A 13009-nucleotide genomic window follows, 5' to 3' on the forward strand; every position below is an offset into this window, starting at 1 on the left:
CTAAATCTAGATTCGGGTCACATGGAGGGTACAAATGTAAAAATTTCATCATACTGTATCTTTAAGATTTGTGCATTTTTTTTATTTTATTAAATTTATTGGGGCAATATTGGTTAATAAAATTATATAGGTTTCAAGTGTACAATTCAATAATAATGTCATATGTATACTGAGATTTGTGCATTTTAAGGACCTCACTGAATGTATTTTATACTTCAAAAAAAGAAACTGTATAGCAAAAGACATCATAAAAATGGTAAAAGATAAGCCATAGTCTGGCAGAAGATATTTGCAATTCATATAATCAACAAACGATTGGTATTCAGAACATATAAAGGAATTCTATAAATCAGTAAGAAAAGGACAAACGTCCCAATAGAAAGCTAGGCAAACACCATCAAGAAATAGCTCATGAAGAGAACGTTGAAATAAATAATAAACAGATGGAAAGATGTTCAATATCATTAATAATCAGAGAAATGCAAATAAAAACAATAATGAGATGCCACTTGACACCCACAGAATGACAAAAACAATAAAAAGTCTGGTGCTACCAAGTGTTGGCAGAGATGTGTAGCAACAGGAACTCTCCAACATGCTAGAGGGGGATGTCAATCAGTAGGACAATTTTGGAGTCATTTGGCAATATCTGGTAAGGTGGAAGATGTGTATACCCTATGATCCAGCAATTCCACTTTTAGAGAAACTCTCAGGCCTATGTACCTAGAGGCATTCACAAGGACACATTTTAATAGCAGAACCACTGGAAATAATCTAAATGCTCATCAAGAGAATGGATATGAACTACATCCTACTTGCTTAAGGGAATACTACACGGTAGTTACAATGAATGATCTAGAGATTCTGGTATAAAAATGAGTAAATTTTGGCAATATAAGGTCGATAAAAAAAGCAAATTGCAGAATGATATATACAATATAAGACTATGTAAAAATATTTAATGCACAAGTAATTCTATGTATTGTGAATGGATGTATACATAAGCAGCAAAACCATAAAAATGAACAGGAAGATGACACATCAACTTTAGGATAGTGTTACCTGGAGGAAGAGAGTGGTAGGAAAGGGAAGGAGTACACAGGGCCTTTGGTAACATAAGACTTGCTAAATATGAGTGGTAGAATCACATGGGTGTTTCTTATATTATTCTTTGTGCTTTCCTGTGTGTTCGAAATATCTCATAATTTTTAAAATATGTTCAAACAGAAGAGGGATATTTTACAGTCTAGCAGCAACCAAGATGGTGGGCTGCCATCTTGGTTTTTACAGCTGGTCCCAGTTTGTGCCTTCCTTCCTTCACTGTACAGTTCATTGTTGGCAGTCCCTCAGTTGGGCCAGTGCTCTTTTCCCACACAGATGACTGCGCCTCCCAGCCATTGGTGGTCCTGACCAGGGTGTTGGTTGTCTTCTGCAAACGTTTATCGGTTTCTGGATCCACAAATAACACTGAGATCCTGGAGACATCAGCCCAGGCTTGGTGTCACATTCACTAAATATGACCTAGAAGTGCATAGGAATCTCCACTCCTCCCTTGTCTTTAGAAAGATGTCAAAGATATCAAAATATGTGGTCTACTGCAACACAGATGAGAATCTCCTCTCCTCTCCTCTAGTCTCACTTCACACCCCGCAACTGGCGGGCACTAAGCAGATCTTCTAGAAACTGACCCCCAAACCTCTCTTCCACCCTAAGTCTAAAGAGCTCTGTTCTGCCCATCTCAACACTTATTATGTAAGCTGCATAGCCTTTCCCCTAGCAAGCAATTCTTCCACCTTCTGATCAGTGAGATGGGGTTGGAGGGAAATCCAGTACAAATATTGAATTCTCTTTAGCAGACCAAGGGAGGAGAAAGTCTGTGAATGCACATGTGTTCCGCCTACAGGAGGAACAGCACAAGGTATAAGCGCATCTGCAAGATGACAGTCCTACTCTCCTCACTATTTTCTCCCAGGTGGAGCCGGGGCTATCTTCAAAAGGCCATCCTGCAAGGCCAGATGTTTCTAAATGGTGAGGATCATGATAAGAGCAGGACTCCTAGGACATTACCCCATACTACTCTTTCTGTAAGGCAGCTTCTAGATCAGACGCAAAACTGCAAGATTCACCAGAACAGCATATGAAGCATTAGTAAGTTCATGAATAATGGTACTGGCAGAAGCATGATACATAAGTAAAGTAAATTCAAATCCCAAATAAGCATCAATCGTGGTATGGACAAATTGCTTATGATCTCACAACAGGAGGAGTCTGGAGTGGTGGGGTCACAGTAGCCTGGCTGGTCATTAAGGAAGAAAGTTGCCATATCAGATTCAGGATTGGTGCTATTTTGCTGACCCAAGTGGGCACTTGGGTCAGCTGTGGTGAATGAAAGATTTGCATGGCCTCCTTTCCTGCCATAGTGGCTGCTGTGGTCATGAGTCCATCAAGCAGACACAAGGCTGGCTGGGGAAGAAGGCACCCACAGGGCTGTTTATCAGTTCACCAAACTATCTGAGCTCCTCCAGCAGCAAGACTCTGCTTTGAGTTGGAGCTCGGAGTCAAAGCACATAGTGCCACGGGATTGTCCTGACAAAGGAACGTGGCCTCTGTCAGCGATAAGGCAGGAGGAGGCACCAAGGGCTGAGTAACCTCTGATAGAGCCTTATCTTAAATCAACTTCTTTTTCCTTGGACCTCAAAAGCTGCTTTGTTTAACTTTGTGCTGTTTGGATGAAGATATGATAAGGTCCTCAGGGTTTAAATAAACTTAGAAGTCAGCAGAGTCTGTTACCTTCCATTCCCTGGAAGGATGGCTTAATGAGGTGAGGACACAGGATTCCACAGGAGGTCTCACATTCCCCTCCCTCCTGCAGTACCCCCAGCCCCAGCCAATCTCAACTGAGGTTCCTTTGGGTTTCTTTCTTTTCTTTTTCCTATGTCTCATATTGGTTACCAGTAGGGGAACCAGAACCAAAACATTGAACTACAAAGGTTAAGCCAGGGGTTTCAAACTCAAGTGGTTACAGGGACCAAATGGGAACAAAAATGTATATACAGAGCCAAGTGAAAGAGAGCAGGTGGGGGACTTTCACCTCCAAGAAAATGGAGTAGACATATATTTTCCTATTTTTTCTGCCAGGTACAACAAAAATTCCTGGGCATTATAGATAAAACAAACAAGAGAATTTGAAAGGTGGAGAGAAGGCTGGCCAGCCAAGGGACCTCTGGACCCAAGGATGTGTGGCACCCTCATCGTTGTCACCATCCTGCTGGCTGACCTCAGACTCCTCATGGCACATGGTGAATGCCCTGGGTCTTCTTTTTCCCCTCATATATCCCAGACATAAAACTGAAGAAGCAGGCAATTGAGAGACACCAATGGGCACAGACAAAAGAAAGATCCAACAAAACCCTGCTTTCTCTAGTCAAAGAACCAAGAAAGAGGCAGTCTAGAAAGAGAGAAAGCTTTTAGACAACCACTTTAGCCAAATACCAGAGAAAAAACTGTGGTTCTACCCCACCCACACCACAAAGGCCAGGTAGAGAGCCTAGACTTCCACCCTCAAGAATCTGTAATGAAGCACCTCAACATCCCCATCAAGGTGGTGTCACAACCCCTGCCCCCTGCAGTGTCAGTAGAGACCACATGGGGAGTCTAGCCTTTATACCCACCAGGTAGAAAAAGGCACCACACCCACTACCCTCTGGTTTGGTGTCAGAGAAAGCTACCCCTACTGCGCCATCAGCAGAAACCATTTGGCAGTTGGCACTCCCACACCTGTTCAGCAGTAACAAGGAGCCACCTTCTTCCCCTGCCCTAGGTGCTGATCAAGGCCAAATGGAGAACCTGGACTTCCACTTCTACCTGATAATATGAGGAAGGCCTTCCTCATCCTTCTCCTGCAATGTCAAAACAGAGGGTTTATTTATTATTATTATCATTTATTATTATTATTATTATCATTTTGATTATTATTATTATTATTTATGCCTACAGCACCTGGTCTTCCTAAATGGTTTCCCATCCAAGCACTAACCAGGCCCACCCTGCTTAGCTTCTGAGATCAGAAGAGATTGGGTGTGTTCAGGGTGGCATGGCCATAGACAAAACAGAGGGTTTCAATAAGATCTTGGAACGTAATACAAAACATAATACAAAAATGCCCCAGATTCAACTAAAAATCATTCATCATACTAAGAACCAGGAAGATCTCAAACTGAATTAAAAAAGACAATCAATAGATGCAAACACAGAGATGATATAGTTGTTAGAATTCCCTGACAAAGATCATTTAAAACCAGCCATGATAAAAACAATTACAGGAGTAATTATAAATTCACTTAAAATAAATGAAAAATAGAAAACATCTGCAAAGAAATAGAAGATATACAGAGCCATATGGCAAGTTTAGAACTGAAAAGTACAATAATTGCAATTTAAAAACTCAATGGATGGGCTCAAGAATGGAAGAGAAGGGACAGAGGAAAGAATCAGTGAGCTCAAGATAAAATAATAGAAATTACCCAATCTGAACAAAAAAAGAGAAAATAAACAGGAAAAAAATGAACAGAGCCTCAGGCATGTGTCAGATCATAACACAAGATCTAACATTTGTGTCTTTAGAGCCTCAGATGGAGAGGAAAAAGAAGGCAGAGCTAGAAAATTACTTCAAGAAATAATGGCTGAAAACTCCCTATACCTGGCAAGAGACATAAACCTACAGATTTAAGAAGCTAAGCAAATCTCAAACATGATAAGCCCAAAGAACTGAACACCAAGGAATATCATACTTAAACTTCAGAAAACAAAAGACTGAGGGGAAAAAAAATCTTAAAAACAGCCAGAAAAAAAATAACATCTTACCTGTAAGGGTAAACAATTAGAAGGACAGCAAGTTTCTTATCAGAAACCATGGAGATCAGAAGGTGGTGGCACAATATTTTTCAAGTACTGAAAGAAAAGAACCTATAATCCCATTTTCAGTGAAGATATCCTTCAGGAATGAAGAAAACAATGAAGGCATTTGCAGATGAAGGAAAATTAAGCGAATTTGTCACAAGCAGAGCAACTCCAAAAGAATAACTAAAGGAAGTTTTCTAAACAGAAGGGAAATGATAGAAAAACGATCCACAGAACATAAGAAAAGAAAAAGAAAAATGGTAAGCAAAAATATGGGTTATACACAAATAGGCAATACAATCTTGAAAAAGAACAAAGTTGGAGGATTCACGTTTCCTGATTTCAAAACTTACTACAAACTTACAGTAATCAAAACACTATGGTACTGGCATAAGACAGACAAATAGACCAATGGAACAAAACCGAGCCTAGAAATAGATTCTCGCATATATGTTAAAATGATTTTCAACAAGGGAGCCAAGAACACTCAATAGGAAAAGGAAGTCTTTTCAACAAATGGTGTTGAGAAACCTGGATATCCATATGCAAGAGAATGAAGTTGGACCCTTACCTAATGTCATATACAAAAATTAATTGAAAGCAGGGTCTCAAAGAGATATTGTACACCCATGTTCATAGCAGCATTATGCACAGTAGCTAAACTGTGGAAGCAATCCAAGTGTCCATCAACAGATGATTAGATAAGCAAAATGTGATATATACATATATACAAAATGTGATATATACATATAAAAATGAAGGAAATTCTGACATATGCTACAACATAGATGAAACTTGAAGACGTTATGCTAAGTGAAGTAAGCCAGCTACAAAAAAACAAATACTGTACGATCCCATTATATGAGCCATCTAGAATAGTCACATTCATAAAAACAGAAGGAGGAGAGAGGGAGTTAGGAATTAGTGTTAACGAGTATAGAGTTTCAGATTTGCAAGATGAAAAGGGTTTTGGAGATGGATGGTGGTGATGGTTGCACAACAATTTGAACGTGTTTAATACTACTGAACGAGACACTTAAAAATGGTTAAGACGGTAAATTTTATGTTATGTGCATTTTGCCACAAAAAAAGTAAAACTTTTTAAATTAAAAAAATTAATTACAATATGTTATAAGACAGTAGTACAATGGAACCTCATTCATTTATTCATTCAACAAGTACTTGAGTGCTTACTCTCTGCTAGGCACTACAGTATTCTAGTACTAAAAATAAAGTGGTAGAGCAGTCGGACAAGGTCCCTAGGGTATTCAAGTTTACATTCTAGGGGATCACGCTTTTGAATAGAAATAACTAGAAAAGTGTCTTGGGACTTATACAACCAGATGTCAAAAGTGGTATTTTTAAGTGGATAGGATTATAATTTTTCTAATGTTCTTTTCCATTTTGATTTTCCCAGATAAATAGGCATTGTTTGTATACATAAATAATAGCCAAACTCAACCAATTAAAATATATAAATGATATATTTATATATAAATAAACATATATAAATATATGTTACACAATAGGTTTTCCTTCTCTAGAGTTTTCTAAATTATGTTTGACAGTTGAAGCAAAAATTATAATTTTAAAAAATTACTGTCTGATGTGATTCTAAATATACAGAGAGGAAATATTTAAGATAGATTATAAGTGGGAGAGGGTAAAAAACATAAAGGGAGGTAAGGTTTCTATACTTCACTGGAACTGGTGAAAGATGACACCAATAGACTGTGATAAGTTATATACATATAATGTAATATCCAGAACAACTTAAATTGCTATACAAAGTTATGCACTCAAAAATAGAGTTATCCAGAGAAACAGAACTAATAGGATATATAGCTAGCTAGCTAGCTAGCTAGTTATATATCTAGCTAGCTAGATAGATAGATAGATAGATAGATAGATAGAGATATAAATAGATATAGACATAGATAAAGGCAGTTTGGTTTATTATAGGAATTGGCTCACATGGTTATGGAGGCAGGGAAGTCCCACAGTCTGTTATCTGTAAGTTGGAGAACCAGGAAAGCTGGTGGTATAGTTCGGTTTGAATCTAAAGGCCTGAGAACCAGGAGCGTGAATGTCTCAGGGCAGGAAAAGATGGATGTCAGCTCAAGAAGGGAGAGGGGCAATTTGCCCTTCCATTGTCCTTTAGTTCCATTCAGGTCCCCACTAAATTGGATGATGCCCACTGGTGAATAATTTTTTTACTCAATCTACCAATTCAAATACTAATCTCTTCCAGAAACACCCTCACAGACATTCCCAGAAATAATATTTACTTGTTATCTGGGCTGAGTTAAGTTGACGCATAAAATTAACTATCACATCTACTAAATTTTAAACAAGCATTAATACCATTTTTATACAATCTCTTCCAAAAAATAGAAGAGGAAGGAACATTTTTCAATTTATTTGGTTTAATATTACCCTAGTACTGAAACCAGACAAAAACAATATAAAAATAGAAAATTTTAGACCAATATCTCTCATGAATATAAACTCAGAAATTCTTAACAAAATATTAGCAAATAGAATTCAACAATATATAAATAAGAATTATACACCATGACGAGGTGGGGTTTATTCCAGGCAAGACTGGCTCAATATTCAAAAACCAACTAAAGTAATCTACCTCATGAACAAGCTAAAGAAGAAAAATCGCATAATTATTTCAGTTGTGACATTATACTCAACCGATAACGTTATACACAATGGTGAAATGTGCTCTAAGATCAGGAACAAAGAGAGATGGCTGCTCTCATCACTCTTATTCAACGAGTGCTAGAATTTCTAGCCAGTGCAATAAGGCAAAAAAAAAAAGGAAATAGAAGGTATACAGATCCAAAAGAAAGTAATAAATCTATCCCTATCTGCAGATAACATGATTGCCTATGTAGAAAATCCTGAGGAATCTACAAAATCTCCCCAAATAACTGAGATTTTCCTACTATGTATAGTTTTTATAAATGGAATCATACAATGTGTCATCCTTTGCAACTGGTCTCTCTCCCTAACCATAATATTTTTGGGGGGAGGGAGTTGCATAGACTTGGAGGTTTATTTTTCAAAGTATGACTAAGAAATCCATTTAGTGCAATTTCCCAAAGCTCAACTTACAAAGGAATAAATTTAATAAGTAGTTGAAGATACCCTGATTGAACCCCCAGTTTCTGTGAGCAGACATGGAATTATAAAGAGGTGGTTGCTTAGTAACCAAAATAAACAACTATAGAACCTAAGAAACTAAGGAAGGTTTAAGATGCAGAACTTTGCTTCCCCCTTTGAAGATTGTGTTGTGGGAGGCCATTTTGAAGGTATTTCAAACATTGCTGTTTTTAAAGTGTCTGAATAATGGAAGGCAGTCCGGAGTAGTTGAAAAGATCTTGGATTACGTGTCAAAAGGGTCAGTATTGCTTCAGAGGCTAACTAGTCCTGTGACCTCAGTCACATCTCTTCTCTCTGGGCTTCAGTATTGAAATCTTCTCTCGGGAGGTGGTGTGGCAGCGAGGGCTGCCCAAAACCGTAATATTTTTGAGGTTCATCAATGTCATTATATGTATCAGAAGTTTATTCCTTTCTATGGCTAAATAATATTCCAAGTACTAACCAGGCCTGACCCTGCTTAGCTTCAGAGATCAGACAAGATCGGGCACATTCAGGGTGGCATGGCCGTAGACCAGACTGTTTTCAAAAGCAGCTGCAACATTTTACATTCCTACCACCATCATAAGAGGATTCCAATTTCTCCATATTCTCTTTTCGATTCTTATCCTCATGGGTGAGAAATGGTATCTCTGCATGGTTTTGCTTTGCATTTCCCTAATGACTAATGGTGTAGAACACTTTTTCATGTGCTTTTTGGCTATTCGTATATCTCTTTTGCCTATTCTGAACATCTATTCAGATCCTCTCACGGTTTTCTAATTAGATTATTTGTCTTTTTATTATAGGGTTGTAAGAACCATGGGAGATATAAGCAAAAAGCTGATAGGAGCTGTTTTGCCCAGAGCCAAAGTTCTATTTGCAGAGTCCCTGAAGTTTGGCCCCTGGTCATGAAGCTTTCTATTCTCATCTCCTCACAGCCCTACCCAGCAGGCCCACCTCACTCAGACTCAGGAGCAAGGCACCTCTTCCTGCCCACTCCCCTGACCTGAGCAAATCAAAACAAAGCCTTCTGCACAGGTGAGAAAACTGAGGCTCAGGGTAGAAAAGGACTTGCTCAAAGTCACATGACTGGTGAGAATAGAGACAGGCTCAAATTCAGGTCCGTCTAACTAAACCTCACACTTTCTCCACACAGTTTCTCTGCACATTTTCATGACCCGCCCTGGTTGTTTTCTGGTTTACAATACACTTACATTACCTACATTCTTATCACAACCCTGTGAGATGGGTCATGTAGACATCAGTTTCCTCATTTTACAGTGGAAACTGAGACTAAGAGAGGAGATGTGACTTTCCCCAGCCTCACAGCTAGCAAGAGATAGAGCTCACAGCAACCCACCCGGGCACAACTAGCAGGGGGCCCACTCTCTGGCCAATAGGACCTGACCTCAGTCCTTACTAAGCCCAACCACACTGCCTGGAGGTTCTGTCTACCTTCTAGCCCAAAGCCACTAACCAGGAAACTAGCAGCCAGCAGTCCACTGAAATGGACCTGGGCTCCACAAACTTCCTTCAAGCAGCCCCCACCCAGCACCAGCTGGGCCCTCTGGCCAGGCACTCCCAGCCCTGCCCAGCCTAGCCCCAATAAGCCCCACCCAAGACCTTTGCCCCTGCAAGAAGTAGGACCCTGGTTTCCATGGGCCTCTGGGCTTGTTTACCTTACTCTTCTATCACCCCAGGGCTTGGACACTTCTGGAAAAGGACACAGGCTACATGCCCGTGATCTGAGACGTGGCAAAAACCAGTAAAACCCCCAGGTCCTGCTCTATGAAGTCTCTTATCTAGCTTGGAAGCACCCTTGGTTCCCACTAGATTACAAAGCCCTCTGATTCAAGTAACAAAGTATTGTCCCATTAACAGTCATTTATGCTGGGAGGGGGGGCCCAGATAGGCAGGGTTGCAAGAACACAAGAAAGTGATGCCCTTCCTTCATTCAAGTCGTGAAACAACTTTCTCCTGAGTACTCAGCACTGTTCTAGGCACTGTAGATGCCAGTGAATAAAAACCATTAGAAATCCTTGTCCATTTGGAGATATTCTGGCTGTCCCAGTGGAGATGACATACTGGAGCAGAGAGAGAGAGAATTAAAAATAAGTAAGAGAAATATAGAGTATGGCAGGTGGTGTTAAATGCTAAGGAGAATGTAAAGTAAGAAAAGAGGACAGGGCACTGTAGGGTGAGTAGTTGTAATTTTAAGGTGTGGTCAGAGAAGGCCTTGCTGAGAGCAAAAACCTAAAAGGTAGAAGTGAGCCACGTGGATATCTGCAAATGTCCCATTATGCAAACATAGGGGACATGAAGTGAGAGCACGTGCATACTGGAGGAATAGCCAGGAGATCCAAGCTCTAGAGTGAGACAAAGAGAGGAGATGGGGCAGGGGGGCTCGGGACAGACCAGGCAGAACCTCCAAGGCCAACCCTTAAGGTCTCTAAGCAGGGTAAGGGATAGCCCAGGTGTGGGAGCAGGTGAGGTCTCTGACTTTTGCCTGGGTCATATCTCTTTCACCACCATTTCATTAAGGTGGATCCCATCACTGACTCGGGGCCCAGAGGGAGGGAAGACAGGGCTCTGAGAGGAAGGTCCTCAATCAGGAGGAGGGAGACTTCTGGGATGGGAAAGCAGCTCAGCTAAAAGGACACAGAGTCACTGCGAGGGATAATTACTGAGGAAGCTGCAGAGGGCCTGGAGGAGAATTTGAGCTCAGCACCGGGTCAGGGGCATCTTCTTGGTGCCTTTGCAGGCAGTCCTGGCTGCTGAGGCCAGACCTCCCAGCCTGGCAACCCCATGGGCCTGAATCAGGCCAAGATCCGGCGCGGCAAGTTTTGCCTCAGAAGCCGAGGGACCGAGGAGCAGGTGCGCAGGTCCTGGGGCAGTCGCCCAGCAGAGAAAACAACCACGGCCACGCCCACCCTGATCCTTCCAGTTACCCCCGATACCCGGCAGCTGGTAGTGTCCCTTCCCCCACGCCGACGGTGCCAAAAGTGCCGGAAATGCAGAGGTTGGGAGGACCGTCAAACAGATTGCGACTGGCACCCCATCCCCCACCGGCCCCGGGGAATTAGTTTCAGAGCCGTGGAGGACAAGTAGCGAGGGGAGGTGACTTGACCCGGGCTCCGCCCTCTCTTAGCATCCCCACCCCACCACTGCGCTGTGCGCCACGCCTGGCGGACTTCTTCCTTCCAGGGCGCTCAGTAAAGGTGGGAAGAGGGGCCACGTCACTGTCCCCAGGCCAGGGAGAACGCGGCTCCGCCCCTCCCGCCCCTGCGGGAGCGCTGAGCACTGATCTAAGGCCAACCCGCCCCAACCCAGGGCCAGCTCAGTCCCCGCCGCCCGCCCACAAAGCCGCAGGCAGGTGCAGACGCAGCCGCCGCGCGAGCTGACAGAGCGGAGCCGTTAGCAAGCACGGTGCGTCCATCTTTCGGTCCGCGCGTCCATCCGTCCGCTCGCCGCAGCTCCCGCCCAGGCCCAGCGGCCGCGGCCCCTCATCCTCCCCGCACCCAGAGCTGCCCGGCAGAGCCGGCTTTGGCGCAGCAGCCATGTCCATGGGTCTGGAGATCGCTGGCACAACGCTGGCCGTGCTGGGCTGGCTGGGCACTATCCTGTGCTGCGCGCTGCCCATGTGGCGTGTGACGGCCTTCATTGGCAGCAGTATCATCACGGCACAGGTCACCTGGGAAGGTCTGTGGATGAACTGTGTGGTGCAGAGCACTGGCCAGATGCAGTGCAAGGTATACGATTCGTTGCTGGCGCTGCCGCAGGACCTGCAGGCGGCCCGTGCCCTCATCATCGTCGCCATCCTGCTGGCTGCCTTTGGGCTCCTCGTGGCGCTCGTGGGCGCCCAGTGCACCAACTGCGTGCAGGACGACACTGCTAAGGCCAAGATCACCATCGTGGCGGGCGTGCTCTTCCTGCTGGCTGCCCTGCTCACCCTCGTGCCGGTGTCCTGGTCGGCCAACACCATCGTCCAGGATTTCTACAACCCCCTGGTGCCAGATGCCCAGAAGCGCGAGATAGGCGCCGGCCTGTACGTAGGCTGGGCGGCCGCGGCGCTGCAGCTGCTAGGGGGTGCGCTGCTCTGCTGCTCGTGCCCGCCTCGGGAGAAGAAATATGCGCCCGCCAAGATCCTTTACTCCGCACCGCGCTCTGCCGGGCCCGGCACGGGCACCAGCACAGCCTACGACCGCAAGGACTATGTCTGAGCGGCAACAGCACGCAGACCCCACCACCCCTACGCGCTGAAGTGCCCACCAGTCCTGCGTGCCGCCTTGCATCGGAGACCAGCCCGCCCCAGATGTCAGGCAGCCCTCGCACTGGACTAGGAGGGGCCAGCCTGGTAACCCCTTCCCCAGCTGCCACCCCCTTCCCCAGCTGCCACCCCTTCGTGGGCAAGGAGAGGAACAGCGGACCCCAGCCGGGAACCAGCCCGCATAGACAATAAAACCTCCCCCTCTGAAACTTGGAGTAGAGTGGCCACCTACTTGCCCTCCCCGTCGGGCCGCGGCCCCAAAGCCGGCCTTGGGCAAGGGACCTGCAGCCTTGAAAAAGGCCACTTGATATTCTTCAATAAAAGCCTTTCGTTTTGCAGTTTCCGTGCCTCCTTGTCCTGAGTGCCGCCAAGTCTCCACCTCCCTGAAAGTGTCGGCCTTGGCTGGATTATGCTAGGGATGAAGCATAGAGGGACAGAAGTTCGGTAGCCGAGAAAGTGGAGCTGTAAACTCAGCTAGGTGTTCTCTAGGTGGTCATTTGGTATATTCATTGGGGATACAGAAGATTAAGGCCCAATCTAGAGAGTCAGTAGTGGGCACTTCCAGCATGTTGTGGCCAAGAGAGTCATGGAGTGAGAGTGGAGCAGAGTGTGTGTGTGTGTGTGTGTGTGTGTGTGTGCGTGTGTAAGGGGGGGGGGACTCTCTTCTCCAGGCTATGCCCTTTGGGTTTG

General features: G+C 44.1%; 1 protein-coding gene and 1 pseudogene across 1 annotated transcript; one reads left to right on the forward strand and one right to left on the reverse strand.

Annotated features, from left to right (window-relative positions):
• Positions 1-3987: 3987 nt before the first annotated feature.
• LOC120591942 (uncharacterized) lies at positions 3988-4105 on the reverse strand (annotated as a pseudogene).
• A 7133-nt stretch (positions 4106-11238) lies between these two features.
• On the forward strand, positions 11239-12660 carry CLDN3 (claudin 3). Its single transcript, XM_039849143.1, has one exon. It carries the CDS (start codon positions 11610-11612, stop codon positions 12270-12272), a length of 663 nt encoding a protein of 220 aa, XP_039705077.1. The 5' UTR covers positions 11239-11609; the 3' UTR covers positions 12273-12660.
• Positions 12661-13009: the final 349 nt, after the last annotated feature.

The sequence above is a fragment of the Pteropus medius genome, unplaced genomic scaffold (assembly GCF_902729225.1).
Source record: "Pteropus medius unplaced genomic scaffold, Ma_sr-lr_union100, whole genome shotgun sequence".
Classification (NCBI taxonomy): domain Eukaryota; kingdom Metazoa; phylum Chordata; class Mammalia; order Chiroptera; family Pteropodidae; genus Pteropus; species Pteropus medius.